The sequence below is a fragment of the Microcaecilia unicolor genome, chromosome 13 (assembly GCF_901765095.1).
Source record: "Microcaecilia unicolor chromosome 13, aMicUni1.1, whole genome shotgun sequence".
NCBI classification, from domain to species: domain Eukaryota; kingdom Metazoa; phylum Chordata; class Amphibia; order Gymnophiona; family Siphonopidae; genus Microcaecilia; species Microcaecilia unicolor.
Genome location: NC_044043.1, coordinates 89,827,572 through 89,849,382, shown reverse-complemented (window position 1 = coordinate 89,849,382; position 21,811 = coordinate 89,827,572). Strand labels below are relative to the sequence as shown.

Here is a 21,811-nt window from a genome sequence, read left to right as displayed (position 1 = left end):
TGCTGCTTTTAATTCCTAACTTGTTCACTTGTTCAGAACCCTTACTTTATCATCCTCACTTTAACATTCCCTTATCTCGTTTGTCCTGTTTGTCTGTCCTAATTAGATTGTAAGCTCTGTCGAGCAGGGACTGTCTCTTCATTTTCAAGTGTACAGCGCTGCGTACGTCTAGTAGCGCTATAGAAATGATAAGTAGTAGTAGTAGCTTTCCTCCATCGCAGCCTGTGTCACAGAAGAGTGCTGTGCCTCCTGTCTGTCAACCGCCACATGCGGAGCTGGTAGCACCCGAGAGGAAAAAATGGCGCTCGCCGACGCGCGCTGCACTAACTGCCCCAAGGAAACCGCCGAAACTATCCCCTGCGCTTCCGACTCACCGGACGCCCGAAGGGGAACCCCTGTCGCGCTGAACACCTGCTGTGGCCTGACGGCGGCACGACTCACACTCCCCCGACACTGCTCTCCGGCCCCCACAAAGGGAACAGCGCTTAGCCGCCTCAGAAGGCATTGACATGCTCCACAAACGCCTGCCCCTCAGACTCGGCAGTCCGTCTAGCTCCTCCGTATGATTAAACAAAAATAAAGTCTCTTAAAAGAGACGCTTACCTTTTTTTTTTTTTTTTTTTAAACTAAGGAGAGAAAGGCAACACCCGATTAGGCCCACATCCCCGGGCGACGGTAGGGGGAGTCCAGGAGGGACCAGAAGCAAGAAACAGCCACTCAACCCCTGACTGTGCTAAACTAGGCCCAAAGGACACCAGTAGCCAGATCAAACCAGAGCTGCACAGAGATGTCCCTCCACCTGCTGGATAGAGAGAATACTGAGGTTTACTTGGCTGCACAGGTCCACATATAGCAAACCTCGGAGGTTCTATCTCCACCTGCTGGTAGAGGGACACAACCCACAAGTCTCTGGACTGATCTGTGGCACGCTATGGAAGGCCCCTTTATTGCCAATGCTTTTTAAATGTTTTTGTTCATGATTATAGGATCCTTGATTCATCATCAGGGTGTCCTACTATGCAGATGACTTATTTCTCCCTTTTGTGAGAGTATTGGATGAAGCTGCTCAAGTTAACTGATTATGGGACTTCTTTTACTAATGATTAGCACATGTTATCTGCAGCAGGGCCCATAGGAATAACATGCATTAATCGTTAGTAAAAGACCCTTTATATGAAATATATCGAAAAATGAATGTTAAACAATCTGTTAAAACTCAATTTGGAAAATCTACTATTGCTTCTTAAGTTGGCACTAAACAGAATGAGCAGTTTGTATATTTTTTCACACAAGGATACTTAGTGTTGAATCTTTGTTGAATAAAATATATCCTTTGAATCTGAGGGTTTTTTTTTTTTTTATTCAATTTGGTCTCTCTCTCTCTCAGGGTTTAAATTAGACCTAATGCTTTGAGTACAGACTGTGTGAAAATACAGACCAAACTAAAGGGCTCACAGATTCTTTTAGCACTATCCATGTCCTGCCCATCTTCAAAGCCTTGCTCAAAGCCCACCTCTTCAATGTCTCCTTCGACACCTACTACTACTACTATTTAACATTTCTAGAGCGCTACAAAGTGTACGCAGCGCTGTACAAACACAGAAGAAAGACAGTCCCTGCTCAAAGAGCTTACAATCTAATAGACAAAAAGTAAAGCATTTAAATTTAAAATATTTAAGCAGTCAAGCACAAGAGAACAGTCACAGAAGGACAGAAGATGTTGAAGGGTGGTCAGTGTGATTAGGTGTAACTCTGGTTGGAGTAGTGGGAGAAGGTGATAGAAGACACCTAACCACCATACCTCTATGCAGGAAATCTAGACTGCCCCTATTTGACATTTCTCCCATTAGATTGTAAGCTCCTTGGAGCAGGGACCGTCCTTTTATTAATCTGTACAGCGCTGCGTAACCCTAGTAGCGCTCTAGAAATGTTAAGTAGTAGTAGTATCCATGTTTAACAAGTAATAGTTTATTTCCTTCACCATTACCAGCCTTTCAGGCAATAAGGTTCATTTTCCTTTTTACTTCCATAAACTTAAAATCTATGGGTCTTTAATTTTCCAAACTTATTCTAACCATGTTTCTCAACGAGCAGTTTCACCGAGCTTTGAACCTCTCCAGTATTCAATGAGAGTCTGTGGTTCATACTTTTGCAGATTAAAAACCAAAACAGAAAACACTGATTAAGTTCACAGGAAAGGAATTAAATTACCAAGCAATTTGGGGGGAGAGAAAACAATCCTAAAATATTTATTATCAGAAAGGATGTTTCACCGCCACTTCTGACACATCTGCTCCTCAAGCTGTGCTGCACATGAGTAATACCTCCAAGTTTCACCAACAAAAACAAATACAGTAAGACGACAATGGGCTTGGCAAAACAGCAATGTAGTTATTTTAACAACATTACACAGTACCAGTAAAAGAAGGAGAGTGATCTTACATTTTCCATTAAAACAAGATGACAGCTAAATGCATTTCCTTACAAATTAAAACAAAATATGCCAAGCAGTTAAAATGTACATGTTTTGGATTTAGATTTTTTTTTTCCATTTAACTCATAGGAACAGTTGAAGACTCATAGAGCAAAGGAACTTGATCCATTGCAGCATCTCCTTTACTGTGCAAACTGGAAACCATAACCATCCAATTAAAGGCATTCACTCAAATACAGGATTCAGTAAAATTTCTAATGGGAGAGGAAGTGCAATGGGAGTCTTAAAATATCACATTAACTCAAAATGATTGGGTGCTTTTCCACTGAATTATCAGCGTAATTACAGAACTGCTGTGCTGGATTTTTCAAAACAATGCAACCTGAAATGCTTCCATTAGGGCCATCCCAAATACTGTGCAGGTGGTGTAGCCCAGTGACATAGCCATGGAGGGCCTGAATCCACGTCTGCTGGTTTGGCTGGTGGGGGTCCCCAAGCCCTGCCAGCAGAAGCTTTCCTGCAGCGATATTCACCACTGTGCTGACTGCCCTGCTTCCCCCTCCCCTGTGCATATGCTGGTGTTTAATGAAATCAAGCATGAACAAGCTTCGCGCATGCTCAATTTCACTAAAACCCAGTATAAGCGCGCACCAGACCAGGAAATCAGAGCAGGCAGAACGGCACCGAATATCGTCACAGGAAGTCTTCTGCTGACAGAGCTTGGGGACCCCTGCCAACCCAGGTACGTGGGGTTGAGGCAGGAGCAGAAAGCAGCGGGAAGGCGGGGTAAAATGCCCCCCCCCCCCCCCCACACACACACACACAATCAAGGTCTGGCTATGCCTCTGGTATTGCCAATAGCCACATACAATGTAAGAGAGATGGGGACGAATAAACTGCTTCCCATCCACTGTCTCTCCTGTAGTGGCTGCAGCACAGTGGGCGAGGAAGGAACACTAGGGGGAATGTCACACGGGATATGATAAAGGACAAGGGGGGTCCACTATTTACACTATTGTATGCCTAATTATTTGTGTGTTCAGGTTTACTATTATTTTTACCTTTCATTTGTATATTGATTTTAAATTTTGTGTGTGTTTTTAGACCCCTGAAGAAGGCTTTTTGCCGAAACACGGACCGTGTAGGGTCCCAATAAACTTTGTTTGGAGCTCTCTCTCTAGTGTTTTGGCTGGTCACTTGGACTTGTTTTCTTCCACCCTGTGTTTGGTTTACACGGGATATGATTCCAGTTCAGGATGCCCCTGCTGAAACAGGGCGATAGCACATGAACCACAAGTTAATTACAAAGAAGACAAAGAATAAGCAACATCTGTCCATCTAGTACCAAGTAGTTTATTGTAATGCATGCACAATGTTTTGTCATGAAGTAATTTCCCACTGCAGCATTACACAATAAACAATTTAAAAAAAAACAAAGGAAATTTCACAAGAAGAAAAGGCAGGAGCTATGTACTTTTGTAATACCACACCAGTGCAAATTATCCAGTTTATAGGAGAACTAAATTAGTATACTGTATATACTCAATTATAAGTCGAGAAATCTGTACTTCAAAATGAATTTAAAAATGTGGGGCAATCTTATCTACAGGTAACACACCCTGTAGCACTAAAAAATGTAATTCCCTCCCCCCAATCCCCAGGACCCTGTATCTCTCACTCCACTCAGTTCAGCATCTGAATTCCCCACTCCCCGACTGTGTACCTTCAAACCTTTTTTCCATAGAGCAGTGGCAGTTCACTGATACAGCTAGGCCTCCTGAGATCTGCTCTGGAGAGCTCCCTCTGACCTGTCCCACACAGGAAGTTGAGTCAGAAGGAGTACACCGAATCACAATCTCAGGAGGCCTAGCTGTATCGGTGCACTGCCACTGTTCTATTGAAGAGGGGTTTAAACGTACCCAGTGGGGACGGGGAGATAGACATGGGGAAAAGCCATGATTGGTAGAATGGAATGTTACTTGTGACCTGGATTGGTCACTGTTGGAAGCAGGTTACCGGGCTAGATGGACCATTGGTTTGACCCAGTATATGGCTATTATGTTAAAAAAAAACAAAAAGAGCAAGGTGAAGCTGTGGTAGTGGAACAAAAAGACATGCTTTGGGGGTACAACAGAAAGAGCATGCTGGCCCTGTGTGTGTGGAGGAGAGGAACCAGCAGAAGGGGCACGATGGGTCTATTACTTAGTTAATGTGCTGCAAGTAGTTTCGTTCTTTCCTTTGTTTATGGCCTGAACTTATACACAAGACACATCAATTTTGGCCTTGACATAGTAGAGTACATACAGTACTTTCTCTCCTCCACCACTACATTCCTTCCCACTATTCTGTCTACAAACAAATGGTACATATTTTCTTATTTTAAGATTTTTACACACTGGAATCAATACAAAAAACATTTAAGAACACAAAGAGGCAAAATTGCAATTAAAATATATACAGATGTTCTATTAATCCTACCCATTATTTATCCATGGTGGAATCTGAAAAGCATTCTCAGTAATTCACAGTAGGATATTTATTCCATATCTGTTGTCCCAGCCTAGACGAGTTCACCGATGGATTGTACCACTAATCTCTCTACGTATGTAATGGATCTCACATTCTATTAACTAATTTCATGTTTCCCAAATATAAAATATTTATTTTCCTCCCTGGACACCACTGACACCAAAACTCAATTATCCGTTTTTTAAAAGATGGACCTCCTTCGAAGGCATTATAATACACTTCACTTCCAAACCACTACCAAAGCCATGTGAAAGTTACTTGTGGTCTGGACTAGAAGATGATTCACAACCTAGTATATGAAGAACATAGGTATCTAAGAACATCTGTTGATCCAGCTCCTACAGTTTTTTTCCAGCAACTGTTCTCCTAAAACATTTCCAGATCGTGTATATAAATGGCTCCCTGTGTGCTGGCAAAGTCCATAGGTACAAATTACTGCAAATAGGTGCACAATCTGCAAAAAAGTACAAGCAGAGATTTCAGAATCAAATTTCCACTTTGCCCTCTTCCAGATACCCTTCTCTCCCACAATAAATAGCACATACACTGTTCTGCATGCATACTTTTAATGACAGAGTAGAGGATTTCACTCAAAAAAAAAAGGGCCTAGATAAATGTGCAAATTCTTTAGAAAATTGTAGGCCCTGTTTACTAAGGTGTGCTAGCATTTTTAGCACATGCTAACCATGTAGACGCCCATAGCAAGGCTTAATAAACAGGGCCCTGTGTTTATTCTGCCTGTCTTCATCCTTTCAGAAGCACCAAAGAAAACTAAATACCACTTGTGTTGCTCCTTTCATTTGCAGAGAAGCATGCAACTCTTTCCATATCTACATTCTGGACACGTTCCCTCTCATTCAATAATCTTATGTGCACATTTCCATGCTTAGCGCACACAGGTTATAGAATAGTACCAGTTATGAGTGTAAGTTAACTGGCAAATTACCTAACTGGCAATAACAACCAATTACCACCAATAATTGGATGTCATTGGTACTAATGATAAACGATAAAACAAGAGGACATGAGCTGAGGTTGCGGGGTGGTAGACTTAGGAGTAATGTTGGGAAATTCTTTTTCACAGAGAGGGGTGGTCGATGCCTGGAATGCCCTCCCGAGGGAGGTGGTAGAAACAAGAACAGTGATGGAATTCAAAAAGTCGTGGGATGAACACAGAGGAACTCTATTTAGAAAATAGATGGTAGAAACCAAAAATAAGCCTTAAATGACTGCAAGAGGGTGGATGTGTGATGATGCTTGGATGGCCACTCCGGCTGTAATGAACTATGGCCAGTGCCAGGCAGACTTTGTAGGTCTGTGTCTGTATATGGCAATCCGGTTTAGGATAAGATGGAAAGGGCTTCAATGGCAACTTCAGTAGCTAGATCTGAGAGTGCTGGGCAGACTTTTATGGTTTGGGTCCCAAAATGACAAGACGGATTTGAATAGGCTGGAGTGGGCTTCGACAGCAACTCCAGTAGGTGGAACATAAAGGATGGAACCGGGCGGACATCTATGGTCTATGCCCCAGAAATGCCAAAGAAAGACTTGTGATCAACATTCATTGTTGATTTAATCATGAATTGATAATGAGTGTGACTGTTGAGCAGACTGGATAGACTGTTCAGGTTTTTATCTGCCGTCACTTACTATGTTATTATGTAATTTGCAGTTATGCAAATGTGGAGTGGAAGTCTGAAGCAATTTTGGGTGCATTAGGAATCAGTAAAAATGGACCCACTCCAGCTTCAAAATAAAAACTTACAACATGTTATTTGAATGTTGTAATGTGAGCTTATTAGATATTTCATTAGTATTATGCTGACATCGAATTATATCTGCTATTTGAATTTGTTGAATGTGTATATTTTTGATACTGTTTCATGGTAGTCCTATTATTATGTTTCAATTTGCTGTTCTCAAATTTACCTCATTTATTGCATTTATGTTTATTCTTTGTCATTTTACTATTGTTATGCTGTTAAGAAAATTGTAAGTTTTAAGTGAAACTGTAGCTGCTGTACACTGCCTTGGGCGAATCTCTTCATAAAAGGTGATTAATAAATCCCAATAAACATTATATGGTAAATTTTTCACTTTATACCTGCCCTCCTTCATATACAATCAAGAGTCAGAACCCGAAATCAAACGTTATTAACTTTTCCATTCACTAGATGGGTTACCAAACGCCCAGTGTTTGATTCCTCCCTTTAGTATCAGGCCGCTTCTATAAGGAATACATTGCCTTTGCAGCTTTGGGTTATGAAAAACAATTTGATCTTCAGAAAGACACTTAAAACCTTTCCTCTTACTGAGTTAATCTGATGATGTTTTTAACTATGGAGTTTTAGTGATATCTACTATTTCTTTTTTTTTTTCCTGCTTAAGTTTAGGAGATAAATTACTAGCCGTGGAGGCATATTTTCAAAGAACTAAGACTTACAAAGTTACACAGGGCCTCTTTTACATACCAATTCCTGGTACAGCCAATGAGAGGAAGCCCATTCAATTCCTATGCGCTTCCTCTCATTTGCCACACAGGAATCGGTAGCAAGGCTTTGCAAAAGAAGCCCATAATAACCTACGGAACTTTGTAACTCTAAGTGCTTTGAAAATGATCCCCATTGTGCTGATGTGTGTTAATTGAGCACAATTATTGTTTTTGAGATCCAGAGTGACCCATTTGTGGTATTTGGGGAATATAAGTAGCATATAACATAACGTATATATATTTTTTGTCCTGGATCTAAAGTATTGGTAATTGTAAGCTATATCTACCAGTACTTTAGATTCAGAACAAAAAATGTAAAAGCCTAATATCAGTAGGAGGCAGAATCGGACAGTAGAAAAATAGAGGACTTGGAGTCAAGGTTTGGTGCACAGACTCCACAGCCCTGTTTAGTCACAATTCTAGATACCTAGCATATAACTGAAAGGGATGTGGATAGGGAAGGGGCATGGGTGGGTCAGAGGCAGGCCAAGCACTTACGCGATAAGATTCTAGAATACTGTCAGTTACGCATACAATTGACATTTAGTTTTGTGCACCAAGATTCTAGAATACTGTCAGCCAGGGCCGTGCCTAGGGTCTCTGGTGCCCCCCTGCAGACCATCAGTCGGCGAAAACCGTCCCCCGCCGCTGCCCAGTACCTGTGCTAACAGGGGACCCCAACCCCCGTCAGCCAAAGTCCTGTGCTGGCCTTCACGTCGTTGCTTCTGCAATGATCTTCGGTTCAAGTTCCTCTGCGTGCGTCTGATGTCAGATGCACACTGAGCAACTTGGACACAAAATCATTGAAGAAGCAACACCTTGAAGGCCAGCACAGGACTTCTGCTGACGGGGATTGGGGTACCCCGTCAGCACAGGTACTGGACGTTGGCGGGGCACGGTTTTCGCCGAGAAGGGGGGGTTGACTGGGTCGCGGAAAGGGGGGGTGAAAACGGAGGGACGGCAGAGTCTGGAACAGCGAGGGAGGGAGGGTGGGGGATGGTCTTGCTAGCGCCCGTTTCCTTCCCTTTTGAAACGGGCATTTTTTACTAGTTTTTTATGATTTTTAACGGTGAAAATGATCGCTCTCCACTTGCCACACTGACAGGAATTGTCAGCAATATTCTTAGAAACAAATTGCTATACATTGCAAAATAAGATAGCAGATGTAAATTCTCAAAGTGGACATATTCCAAACACTAAAATGAAAATAAAATGATTTTTCTCTACCTTTGTTGTCTGGTGACTTTCTTTTTCTGATCATTGATAAGTCTCTGACTAAAGTTTAGCAATTCAATTAAAGCAAAATATATTTTCACATATCACATACTCTTCCTATCCAAGGAGAATCTTTTATATAAAAACAAACACCAAAAAAAAAAATCAGATTTTCACTTACCAGCTCTTCTACACTACATCAGCTAAACTTCCTCTGAAACTACTGTTGGAACCATCAGCCAATGAAATGGCTTTTAGCTGTAGCTATCCGGTTACCTGATAATTATGCAAACATCATTGCAGTCATGCCCTCCTCTGGTGTACAAGCTCAGAGAAAAAAAAAACAACAACTTTGAACCACTTATAGATTTTAACAATTACACTATTTAGTTTTTATTTCTCCCCAGTCTCACGTGCACACCTCCCTCCAAACCTGGCTGTTCTCTTTAATTTGAATGTTGTTCAAGCTCACCCTGAATGAGGAGTTCGTCCCACACCAAAGACATAAATAGCACTGGTTGTATTCTTTCAAACAACTTCAGCAGAGTCTGCCTGCCTCAGTGAGCACTGCGGTCGAAGAGGGGAGAGCAGGGGAGAGAGGAGGATCACAGCTTCAGGTAAAACATTTTGCAAGTGAACTGACCTCAGGAAACGGTAGGCGCCCCCCTGCGTTGCTTACCCCGCTTACCGTGTTGGCACGGCCCTGCTGTCAGTTACACATACAATTGACATTTAGTCTTGTGCGCCAAGATTCTAGAATACTGCCAATCATGAATGCCGTTGACATAGCATAAGCGACCACACCTAAATGTTGGTACGTAAATGCCCACTTATGCTAGTACTAGCCGTTGAGCCCGTAAAAACGGGCTAGTATAGGAAGGGGGGGGTTGAAAGGCCCCCCACCCCCGCTGCCGCCGAGTTCGCCGCTGCCGCTCCCCCTCCGAGTTCGCCCCCTTCCCGGAGCTGTCGCCACCCACCTTCCACCCGGTCGGGCCCTCGCTCCGCTATTGAAACAGCGAGGGCATGCAGCACACAGCTCTGCTGCTCAGCTGCCGTGGCCTTCCTTCTTCTCTGCCTGTGTCCCGCCCTTGTGTGACGTAACGTCGTCGAGGGCGGAACACAGGCAGAGAAGAAGAAGGAAGGCCGACGGCAGCTCAGCAGAGCTGTGTGCTGCATGCCCTCGCTGTTTCAATAGCGGAGCGAGGGCCCGACCGGGTGGAAGGTGGGTGGCGGCGGCGACTCCGGGTGGGGGGAGCGTTAATAATGGCGGTGTCCCTCGCAAATGCGCAGTAGAGACCCTCTCTGTTCCGCCCCCGTCATCACGTATTGACGCGGGGGAGGGGCAGAGAGGGTCTCTACTGCGCATTTGCGAGTGAGTACGACACTCGCCATTTATATATATTGATTCCATAATGGTAATTACGAACGTATTTGCCAATATAGAATTCATGCTTACCCTGGGATTCTATATATCGTGCTGAGATTTCCGCATGGAAATCTAAGCATATTCCATAACAATGAGCATAAGCTAACTGGTTAACAAGCTAATCATCATCGATAACTGAATATTAACCAATCATCAGCACTAATTGGCATTAATTATAACTAAGCATATTCTGTAATGTGGTATGCATAAATTCTAAGTAACATAGTAGGAAAGTGGGTGTGGCATGGGCATTTCTAAAATCTATGCGCACGTCATATTATACACTTGGTCCGCATATAATTTAGGTATTGGGATTTACACCAAGTTTTATTTGGTGTAACTGCCCGTGACTACATTTAGTCAAGCAGAGCAGCACTTGGTGTATTTTATATACCGTGTGGAAATTTAGGCATACTTTATAGAATACGCTTAGCTGAATTTCCTTTCGGCACCAATTTTGTTTAATTGTGATATATAGAATCGTCCTTAGCGGGCAGCATAAATTTCAGCAATTTTTTCATTATTACCCCCACTGTGTGAAAAAGCTGATGCTTTGGCTTTCAATCTCACTCACTGGGTCAGTTAATCGTACTTTCCGGGATGACCCATCCTTAGCATCTCTGTTATTTTTTTATGTCCCTGGTATTTATAAATACCATACCCAAAAGAGATTGCTTCTAAGATTCAGGTTTTATCAGGTCATGTTAAAACCTTATAAAGTGTTGGTTCCCCTTGAAACCAGTGCATTGTTTAGAAGTCAGAGAGTTGACGCTCTCCTTTATCATATTACCTCTAACATACCTCGATTTACTCATGGGACTTTGCTGCTCTGTAATAAAGTAAAGAAAGGCTAGTCTAGCATTTTGAAAAAGCTCTTTTATACTATTATCAGTCAGCCTCCCTACCTACCTGAAAACAGTACAAAGATTAATCAATAATTACTAAACTTTGATGGCATCATAGCTTTCTTTCTTTACATAGTAACATAGTAGATGACGGCAGAAAAAGAACTGCACGGTCCATCCAGTCTGCCCAACAAGGTAACTCATATGTGCTACTTTTTGTGTATACCCTACTTTGATTTGTACCTGTGTTCTTCAGGGCACAGACCGTATAAAGTTTGCCCAGCACTATCCCCGCCTCCCAACCACTGGCTCTGGCACAGACCGTATAAGTCTGCCCAGCTCTATCTCCCAACCACCAGCCCCGCCTCCCAACCACCAGCTCTGGCACAGACCGTACAAGTCTGCCCAGCACTATCCCCGCCTCCCAACCACCAGTCCCGCTTCCCACCACCGGCTATGGCACAGACCGTATAAGTCTTCCCAGCACTATCCCCACCTCCCTACCACCAGCCCCGCCTCCTGATCTTGACTAAGCTCCTGAGGATCCATTCCATTTACATACTATCACCAGTGAAAACAAACCTAATAGTTGTCTGTTTCTTCCATTAGTTGTGCTTTATTTGTTACCTGTGAATTTTGCAATTGCTCTCTCTGTAGTTGTGGCCATATGGCAACCTATCATTAATTTCTGGAAGCATATATAAAAGGCCTCTGAATCTGCTTCGACCAATGGGCATATGGAAAACTGCATTCATGTTTGGCTAACAAATGCACAGCACTGCTCTGAGGACTCTCAAACACCATGCTTGTTCTCTCGATCACTGCTGAAAATGTTTCAGTAATAATAAAGGAGGATTATCGTATATTCTGTACTGAAAACCAAGGTACTTAAGTGACCACAATATGCGAGCCAAGACAGGAACTTTTTCTCCCTTGCTAAACAGCTGCTTAGAAATGTGAACAAGTACTTCAAAACAATTGGAAAACCTATTTGTAAAGTCATCAGACTAACACAGATTACAAACCTAAACCATAGTTAAAAACAAGACCCTATGGTTCAGTTATTTTTGTCAGGGCAGAAAATGCAAATATTAAAACCAGAATACATGATAACCTTTGGCAGCAGTGGAACACCTTTGTGTCCCTTCACAGACTTCACATAGTAACACAGTAAATGACAGCAGATAAAGACCTGCACAGTTACCCAGTCTATCCAAGTCACATTCACCTCTGCCTTGTTTGACTAAGGTGCACACATTCATCAATGAACAGCAGAAACGTTTTATCTATTGAGCAAATGTTCCACCAATATCACTTGCCCCAAGCCATAATCTTACTAGTCCTGTGTTATATGAGCTATAAATGAAAACTAATTACATCCCTGCAAAAGTGCACATTCAAAACTCTTTTTCCCAGAGATTGTAAAGTGCTAGAGTAAACCAATCTAGTTATTCCTTCCTTGCTTTACAAGGCAACAGAACAAGCTAAAATTTGTTTGCAAAAAGCATATACAAGTTTCTAAGCTTTGCATGGCTCTCAGCCCAAACGGCACATTTAAATCCACTTGAACTGCAGCATCTGAAACAAACAGCCTCTACAGCATGTGTCAACGTTCCCAGTGCAGGTCCACTTGGCTCAGCCACTGAAAAATGAAGCACATTGTCCTATTCCCCACTTATTCATGCAACATATGTATCAGCTACTTAAAATACAGCTTGTTTCTCGGCAGTTAAGTAGTAACATCACAAGGAATTTCTGACACGCATAAGAAAGTTTGGAACATTTCAGCTCAGGAAGGGGGGATCCTTACGATCACATGCCAGGAAGCCACACAATTGTTTTCTGTCCTCATGCTCCCTGTATAATAAAACAGTATACAGTTGTGTTTAAACTGGTTTACAATATAGATGTAGTTTGCCTGTTTACTTAGGGGGGAGGGGACAAAGGGTATGGACATCCTATTATAGTGTGAGGAAGGGAGACCAATTTAACATCAGCATCCATATTTTGAGGGAGCACTGCCTCCCATTCCCACCCCAAACTATGCCAATGGCTTATACTAATGAATTAACCATTAAGTAACAGTATTCAAAGGAGGAGTCACTTCCCCCTCCTTCTAAATATAGGAACAAATCCATCCATCAATGAATAAATGCCCTATTAATTATAACATGAGTGCTTCATTCATATCTACAAGGCACAAGATAATGTTACATATGAAGGGAACAGGAAGTGCATCCTAAATACTTTCCAATGAACTAAAAGGCTACAGGTAGCAAACAGCTAAATCATAGCGCTCACAAAAGGAAAACATTTTGACACACAGTAAACAATATTAATAGCCTCAAATATACTATTTACAACATATATTCAAACATCTCTCACAGATTTTCAACCCAGATGCCTTAGAGGTCCTTATAGTAAAGCGTGCTATCAGATTTAATGTGCAATAAATAAGATGCCCATAAAATATAATGGGTGTCTTTATCATTTAGCGCACACTAATCATTTAGCACACCTTAGTAAAAGTACCCCTTAGCTTTTTCACCTGCATTTATAAAACTGAAAGGCTATGTTCACATGAAGATCATTAACTTCTACAGGTGCATACTCTGTGATCTTAGAAAAAATATTTTGCAACCATTAATGTACAGGGCAGTAATAAATTCATCAGCACTGAACATGTATTTCATTTTTTTTTCTTAAAGGTAGTTTTAAAAAAAAGTATCAGGGAAGGGATCAAGCTGCAATAAGGAACATTTGCAGAACTAAAAAGATTTCCTCATACAATTATTTGAAATTCACGCATTTCTATTTAAAATCAATTTCTACTCAATTAAAGAAAATATTCTGCAGCATACTGTTTCAAACAGTATCAAATTGCTCATCTGAAGTACATAACTCAGGAGTGCTATTGAGCTATACCTTTTTAATACAATTGATCCCTCTAATGACACCTTTGAGCACAAATTAGGGCTCTAAGCAGAATGCTCTTATGACAAGCTGTACTCCCAAAGGAAAATAATATACTGAGATTCATACAAAAGCTATCAACACAGCATCTTATAACTTAAGTTCATACACTGTAAGAAGATTCTGTGATATTATAAGGCTTGACATTTTAATTGCATCCAACAGCGAGTCCAACTAGGTGCAGAGCTTATGGGCAACAGCAACTTAAAATGTGCTGTACTAGATACTGAATCCAACAAGTAACTGCAGGAGGATTAACTTAAGATTCATGAATACCTTCTTTTATTCATTTACAAGCATACTATTTTCCATTAGAAAACCATTCTGCTGTATAAATATTTTCTGATAGTTTGGGGCTTATTTAAGAATTAATATTGCTGGTACTATAACTCAGCACTTATTAAGGGACAGGTACCAAGAACTATGCATTAAACGGCAGGACTACAAATGCATTAATTACAATTTATAACACGACTGCCTTTTTACCAAATTAGAGAGCAGATTCTTAGATCCTCCCATACTGTCAATACAATGGGATGATTTTGCAAAGGCATTTCAACCTGAAACTGTTAATGTTTTGGTTAAACAACTTGCAATAAAAAAAAACCTTTATTTTTCTCAACCAGTTGAATTAGGAAATTAAAAAGTTTTGCAATGATCAGCATATTTTAAGAATAAACCGCATTCATAATCAGAGGAGACCACAATTAACAATTTGGTGATGTGAGCTCTGCCTGCAAATATATTTCTTCGCCCTTTTGAATGTAGCCAACAGACCAAAGCAGTGCATATATTAAATAAGTGCTGCTTAACAGAGCTGCAGGTTTGCAACCGATTCAGACCCAACAATTCTCAGGAACAGGTCCCCATCCACTGTTAACCTTATGATGACTTATATTTTACAGCACCTTCTGTTGTTACCACTGTAACAGTAACACAGCTGCCTCACTTCACCTATAATCCATATGAAAAATGCCATCTCATGGCAAATCCTCATCTATCCTGACACTTGAACTAAGGCACTCAATATCAGAACAACATCTACTACACCGCTTACCAATGTCCCCAAAGGGTGACGCAAATAAAACCCCATCTGTACCTTTTCTTAAACAAAAGGGATTTAAACCCCTCGGTTACGCAGCAGTATTGCATATACTTAAATCCTCGCATATCAAATAAAATCAGTAACCACCGCAGCTGGTCACAGACTGGGGAGGCTGTTAACACTCATGCTGGAAGGGAGAAAGACATCACAGTACATCAATATGACTTTTCAGCTCATTTGTGCGTCCATGCAATATCTTAGAACATTTTAACATACAAAGCATCTGGAGGGGGAAGCATGAAAACTGTTGCACTTTCCATGTCTGTTGCACGGTAAGCGTCACATCCAGGACACTGTACAGCGATTCAAACTTTTGCACAGGGACTGATGTAGAACAGCAAGCTCCCCACTTTCCCCCATGGGTTATTTTTTGTTTCTCAAACGCGGGGCTCACTTTTTTTTTTTTTTTTAACTGTACCACTAGGAAGTAAATTAACAATTCAAGTATTTTAATTTTTTTTTTTTTTTAAATACTAACATTACGGGGTGACCCAACATTACAGCCACCCAAGTTTGTAAAGGCTATAACAAATGACATAGTAACATAGTAGATGACGGCAGATTAAGACCTGCACGGTCCATCCAGTCTCTGCCCAACAAGATAAACCCATTTTACATGGTATGTGCTACTTTATATGTATCAGAGTTTGATTTGTCCCTGCCTTTCTCAGGGCAGGGACCGTAAAAGTCTGCCCAGAAGACTTTATTCACGGAAGTCAGCTACCCTCTTATTCTAAGGCGTATTTTGCACCTTTGCTTTGTGCTTTTCTTCCCGTTACTATCAATTCGAGGTAGGTGGGGGAGGGGGGGAGAAGAGCGTTACCAGCAAAACACATTCCGTATTTTTCCCCCGCAGAGTTTGGGATCCGTGAAATCATTTCCTCCTTGTAAGCATAGGAGCCAACTTTTCAAAATTATTGGGGGGTGCTAAGCCCAATGGAAATAACCCCTCCCTGGACACATACAAGGAATTTTCTCAATATTGGGGGTGCTCAAGCACACCCACATCACCCACAAAAGTCGGCTCCAATGCTTGTAAGGACGCACAACAACGCGCTGTACACATTTCTTTTAAGCATGCATTAAAGCCCCGAACGGGTTAAAACCCAGAACCGCACGAGCCAAACAAGAGAATTCTCAGCTTGCGGTCATTAATCCCCGGCTGCCTCGCGCTTCCATTCGCTTTGCTGCCGTGGGGGAGGGGGAGGAGGTGACCGATGCCTTACTTTTTTTTATATATATAAACCTTACCTTGAGTGTTGTGCTGGTTGTTCTCCATGACGGTGGGGTCCGTGGTGGTGGTGGTGGTGGGGGCGCCGCTCAGCTCGGCCAGGCGCCGGTTGGTGGCCGTCAGCTCGGAGCGCAGGTTGTTCACCTCCTGCCCGGCGGACTGGAGAGCTCCATCGATCCTCAGGGCCAGCTGCTTGTTGTCGTCCATCATCCTCAGGATTTTGGCCTGAGGAGAAGAGAGGCGAGAGAGAACCGCATGATGGTCGGTTGCTGAGGGAGGGAGAGAGGGGGGGGGGGTGGGGAGAGAGGTCCCGAGACTGACTCCCTCTCGTCGGCGCTCCCCTCCCCCTACCTGTTGTAGCGCTTCTCCCGACCCCTCCCCCCACCCCCCTCTCTCTCTCGCTCCTCCAGACGGACGCCCGACTGAAGGAATGAAGGCGCGCACGCAGTCGCGCGCCCCGCTCCACTCTGCCTCAGCTCAGTCCGGGCCACACACACACAACAGCAGCAGCACGCGCGGGGAGCGGGACCGGCATTCTTGGAATGGAACGTACCACAGCGAGAGGCCGCGCGGGGGGGGGAGGGGGGTACCTAGCTTTCCCCCACCCCCCATCCACGCGCAGCCACTCGTAGTATCTCCTCGCCTTCTTTCGTATTCGGTGTGAATGAGGTGCTGTTTCGTTCTCAACTCCCCTCCTCCTTCTATTTCCCCCACACCTCCTGGCTCCCCCCCCCCCTGTCGCCCCGATCGTTTCCTACCCCGAATCTCGGCGGCTAACTGTCCCCTCTCGCGCCCAGGGCTCGCGCATTGCCTGCGCTGCGCTGCTAATTAGTGTTTGTGTTAGAGGGGTTCGGACAACTTCTTTCCTGGCAGGGCAGGGGATGCTGCAAGACTTTTTATTAGGACTGTTGTGCCTATAGCTTCAGCCGTCTGTCCTGCAGGGCCCAGCCTTGAGAAGAAACTTGTTAGCTGCATGTGTTCTCTTGTCCTATTCCTCACCCCATAGGAGCCAACTTTGCAAAATGATTGGGACCCACTTTAAGGAGTTTGCTTAATAAGCACCCACAGAGCTGGCTCCCAGGCCTCACTGCACCTGACCTTCCAGCATACCTCCTTTCTTAGCATCCCCCTACCCAACCCATCCACTCCAAGCATTCATCCTTACACCTTGGCAAACACCTTCCCTTAGCATTCACCTTTCCTTCTAGGACTCTTGCCCTTAGCATTCACCTACTAAACTTCTTACCCCCCCCCCCCCCCCTCCCACCGTTTTTTCTTTTTTGCTCCAAGCATTCTCATCACCTTGGAAACCCCCACCTCTAGCAGTCACTTCCTCCTTATCTTCAGCAAGACCCGCCTCTAGCATTCATCCCTTCTTTCTTGGCACCCATCCTCCTAGCATACAGTGCCTCTTCTCCCAGTCTTATGGGCTGATGATCAGAAGCAATGGCCTACCAAGGGGGGGCTGGGGGGGTGCCGCGCGTCTGTCGGCAACGCTCGTTCCCTGCTCCCTCTGCCCCTGGGAACGCCACTGATCAGAAGCAAACGCAAGCGCTAGAGGCTATTAGCGCCATACTAGCACCGGCGTTTGCTACTTCCCCATGATCAGAGCCCCTGAGCGTGTAAAACAAAACAGGACTCAGCGCAAGTAGCATGTAAATGCATGTTAAACCTATTCATCCCCAATGATCTCAACCAGCTCAGAACTGGCATTAGGGTTTGCAGACCTTTGGGGAGGAATGGTGAGCCCTGTCCAGCATTCATTTGCATGCTAGCAGGCCCCCATTCCCCCAATGCAGCAACACCCCTGCAGGAACCCTGACCCCCCCCCCCCCCCCCCCAGCGACGGGGCTGGAGGTCCAGCAGATCTCAGGTCCCCCTGACCCCCAACAGGTTCAGGGGGCTGGAGATCCGTGGGTCTCCAGCCCCTCTAACCCCCTCAGCATCTCCTTAGATGTCCCTGGTGGCCCAGTGGGCTGTGGGTCAATCCCCACCCCACCTACTAGTCTAGCGGCCCTTCCACACCCCCTACCTTCAGTTGGAGGAGGGAGGTGGCCTCCCTCCTCTTCCATCGGCAGCGCTTTAAAAATGGCGGCGCCCAGCCCTGCCCAGTGCATCCTGGGATTCGCTGGGCAGGGCTTAACACCATAAAAGTTTCTCCCTGTGATCAGAGATAATAGCGAGCATAAATAGGCATGCTATTATCTCTGATCATAGGGGCAGTAAAGCCCTGCACTATTCCAGCACTATTTTTAGAAACAGCACGGGGCTTTCGATCATCTGCCCATTAGTGTTCACCCTGTCCTCTTCACTCTCTCCAACCCTAGCATCCACTTCCTCCTTATGCTCCATGCACACACCCCAACCTTGGCAAAGCCCCTAATCATTAGAAAGGGGCTTTGCAGGAAGGTGAAAGGAAGAATAGAGATGAAGGCGGGTCAGTAGTGACACAGATAAGTGGAAGTGTAGAAGCCTGAAGGTGGCAGTGGTCATGAACTGTTTATTGTTACATAGGCCAATACTACTACTACTTAACATTTCTAGAGCGCTACTAGGGTTACGCAGTGCTGTACAATTTAACAAAGAGAGACAGTCCCTGCTCAAAGAGCTTACAATCTAATAGACAAGTGAACAGTCGGTCCGAATGGGGGCAGTCAAATTGGGGCAGTCTGGATTCACCGAACGGTAAGGGTTAGGTACCGAACGCAGCATTGAAGAGGTGGGCTTTAAGCAAAGACTTGAAGATGGGCAGGGAGGGGGCTTGGCGTAAGGGCTCAGGAAGGTTGTTCCAAGCATAGAGTGAGGCAGAATGAACGGAGCCTGGAGTTGGCGGTGGTGGAGAAGGGTACTGAGAGGAGGGATTTATCCTGTGAACGGAGGTTACGGGCGGGAACGTAAGGGGAGATGAGGGTAGAAAGATAGTGAGGGGCAGCAGACTCAGAACACCCAGGGTAAAGCCAACAGCACAGAACCCATACCACCAGAACAGCGCAGAAAAGTAGCTCGCCAATGCTAAAAAAAATGGTATTTAAATATATACACACTGTACTACTACTACTACTTATCACAAGCATTGGCCCAACAGATAGCAAAAGTTGGCAGCTTTCTCTGCTGGGAATCCAGAGAGCAGGAAATACTCAGAGGAAGATGCACTAAAGTCGTCGGTAATTCCCGTTCCCTACCGATTCCATAGCGAATCGGTAGGGAACAGGAATTCACTAAGGAAAGGGAATGCAAATGAGCTACTCGTAGCTCCGTTGCATTCACCATTACCTTGGTAGCCAGTCGGAGAATCGGGATGTCCCATTCGGTTATGCTCCTCTTCTTGGGTCTCTTCAGCCAATCAAAGCGCATCTAGCTTGCTGGTGTCAGCTACACGCACTCTGACTGGCTGAAGAGACCTGGAAGAGGAGCATAATGGAAAGGGACGTCCCGAACTCCGGATCAACTCGCAGGTCCCTGATTCCCTTCTCCTCGCTGCTACAGAAGGTGAGCAGCGCCGGGGAGACAAAACTTAAAAAAAAAACGGCGAAAAGACGTCCCTCACAAGCGCAGGCAGAATACGTCCATAAAGGACGCCCCTCACGTGCGCTCTCTGCTTTTTTTTTCTTTTTTACCTTTTTTTGGGGCCCTTTTCCTTTCCGATTCCCTCACAGGAGCCCTAACGAGAGGTGCAGACCTCACGTTAGGGTTTCCACGGTAAGAGAATTGGAAAAACGGTAGTGCATCTCATTATAATAGCCTTTAGAAAATTTGCATTCCGTTTTCGTTACCTGCCACCGTGACAGGAAAAATGCCCTTGGTGCATGCCCCCGGTAAACTACTTGCGTTTTAAACTGCCTGGAACCAGTTTAAAACGCAAGTTGTGGGCTCCTTAGGTTTTGTGCATCTGGCTCTCAATGCACTGTTGCCCCTACCCCCACTCTGTCTTAGAGATAATAAGGAGTAATGTGTGGGGAGAGGAGGAGAGTTGCTGTGAGAGTGCTCAGCTGGTTTCCTCCTGCCTCCCATGGGAGCAATTCTGGTTCTGCTATCCACGAGTATTTGTTCTTTAGCACAAGCTGAGTATCAGTGACAAAAGCAGCTGAAAACCAGATTTTCTGGTGCTGCTTTTGAACCGGGAAGGAGCAAAACAATAGTTTTCTGTTCTGTAATGCCCTCTCCAACTTTATCTCCTCCCCTCCTGTCCACAATCCTCATGTCAATATTCAGCAAATAATCCCAGTCTAATGTGGAAGAAAACAAAGGATGACATATGAGGGGAAGGAATGGAGATGGTAGCACATTGATTTTGGGGGGGGGGGGGGGGGGGAGGGAGGTGGAGAGAAGAAAACGTGAAAGCTGGAGAAAGTAGTATGTGGGGGAAAAAATGTGGAGAGGCTGGAGCAGATACAGCCAGTGACTTTCTGTGATCCAAGGTCTTGGGATTCAGCAGAGGGCAAAATGTGGGAGGAGGAAGGAGCAGTGGTGTGAATAAGCCAGTATATTCAGATACAAAGTACCAGGTGGATTTTTTTTTTTTTTTTTGCCAACGTCAGACTATTGCAGCAAAGAAAAGGCTGTAAATCAGAGTAATTAATGCACTCTCTCCAAAACAGCCTAAAAAATCCAACCTATTAGCTGAGGTACAGGACTGGGTCTACCATTAGGCAGGCAGCAGAACTGGGGAAGAGGGGCGTAGCCAGACAGCAGATTTTGGGTGTGCCTAGGCAAGAAGTGGGTGGGCACCAAATGTTCTCTCCCCCACCCCCACATCAAAAAAATATCTCAGCTGGTGGGAAAACGCTTCTCTCCAGTCCCCATCTTGGTAGTTTGCAGCAGGCGTGCACTGAAAACAGCATGCGCAGGTGCCAGTATTGTGGAGAGCAGCATTTTCATTACCATTTGCTACTGTTGGATGGGCCTGAGCCCTAAGTGGGTGGGCCCCGGCCCACCCAGGCCCACCTTTGGCTACGCCACTGCTGGGGAAGAAGGCAGTAGCACAGTGCTGGTATGGCCAGCAAGACAGTGACAGAGCAGCACATGCATTCTGCTGTCAACAGGTCAGTTGACCTTGTGAGTACCTGTGTGTACTCAAGGCCTGCCATGTTCCACTCTCTTACAGGACATTTATGTGGAGGGGGGGGGGGGCAGGACCCAGCAGTGTATGAACCTCAAAGGGTCTGCTGCCATGCTCGGTTGCATTTTGCTTTAGCAGCCTAAGGTGGAAAATGGAGGTAGGAAATAGAGGGGCAGTGATAACATAGTAGATGACGGCAGAAAAAGACCTGCACAGTCCATCCAGTCTGCCCAACAAGATAAACTCATATGTGCTACGTTTTGTGTATACCTTACCTTGATTTGTATCAGCCATTGTCAGGGCACAGACCGTATAAGTCTGCCCAGCACTAGCTCCGCCTCCCAACCACCAGCCCCGCCTCCCCCCACCGGCTCTACTACTACTCAACATTTCCAAGGAGCTACCAGACTCACGCAGCGCTATACTGCCACCCAATCTCAGCTGTGTGCAATGTATGTCTATACCCTACGTCACCTGTCCATTTCCACACTCCAGGTCTTGGG

The 21,811-nt window shown here is 44.5% G+C and overlaps 1 protein-coding gene across 2 annotated transcripts in view; it reads right to left on the bottom strand.

Moving 5' to 3' along the window:
- The window catches only part of KAZN (kazrin, periplakin interacting protein), a 911,287-nt gene that overhangs the window by 524,564 nt on the left and 364,912 nt on the right, over positions 1-21,811 (bottom strand). For both annotated transcript variants that reach the window (XM_030186259.1, XM_030186260.1), the window contains exon 3: positions 16,270-16,474. In XM_030186259.1, the coding sequence (XP_030042119.1) occupies positions 16,270-16,474 (205 nt within the window). The remainder of the gene's footprint in view (positions 1-16,269; positions 16,475-21,811) is intronic.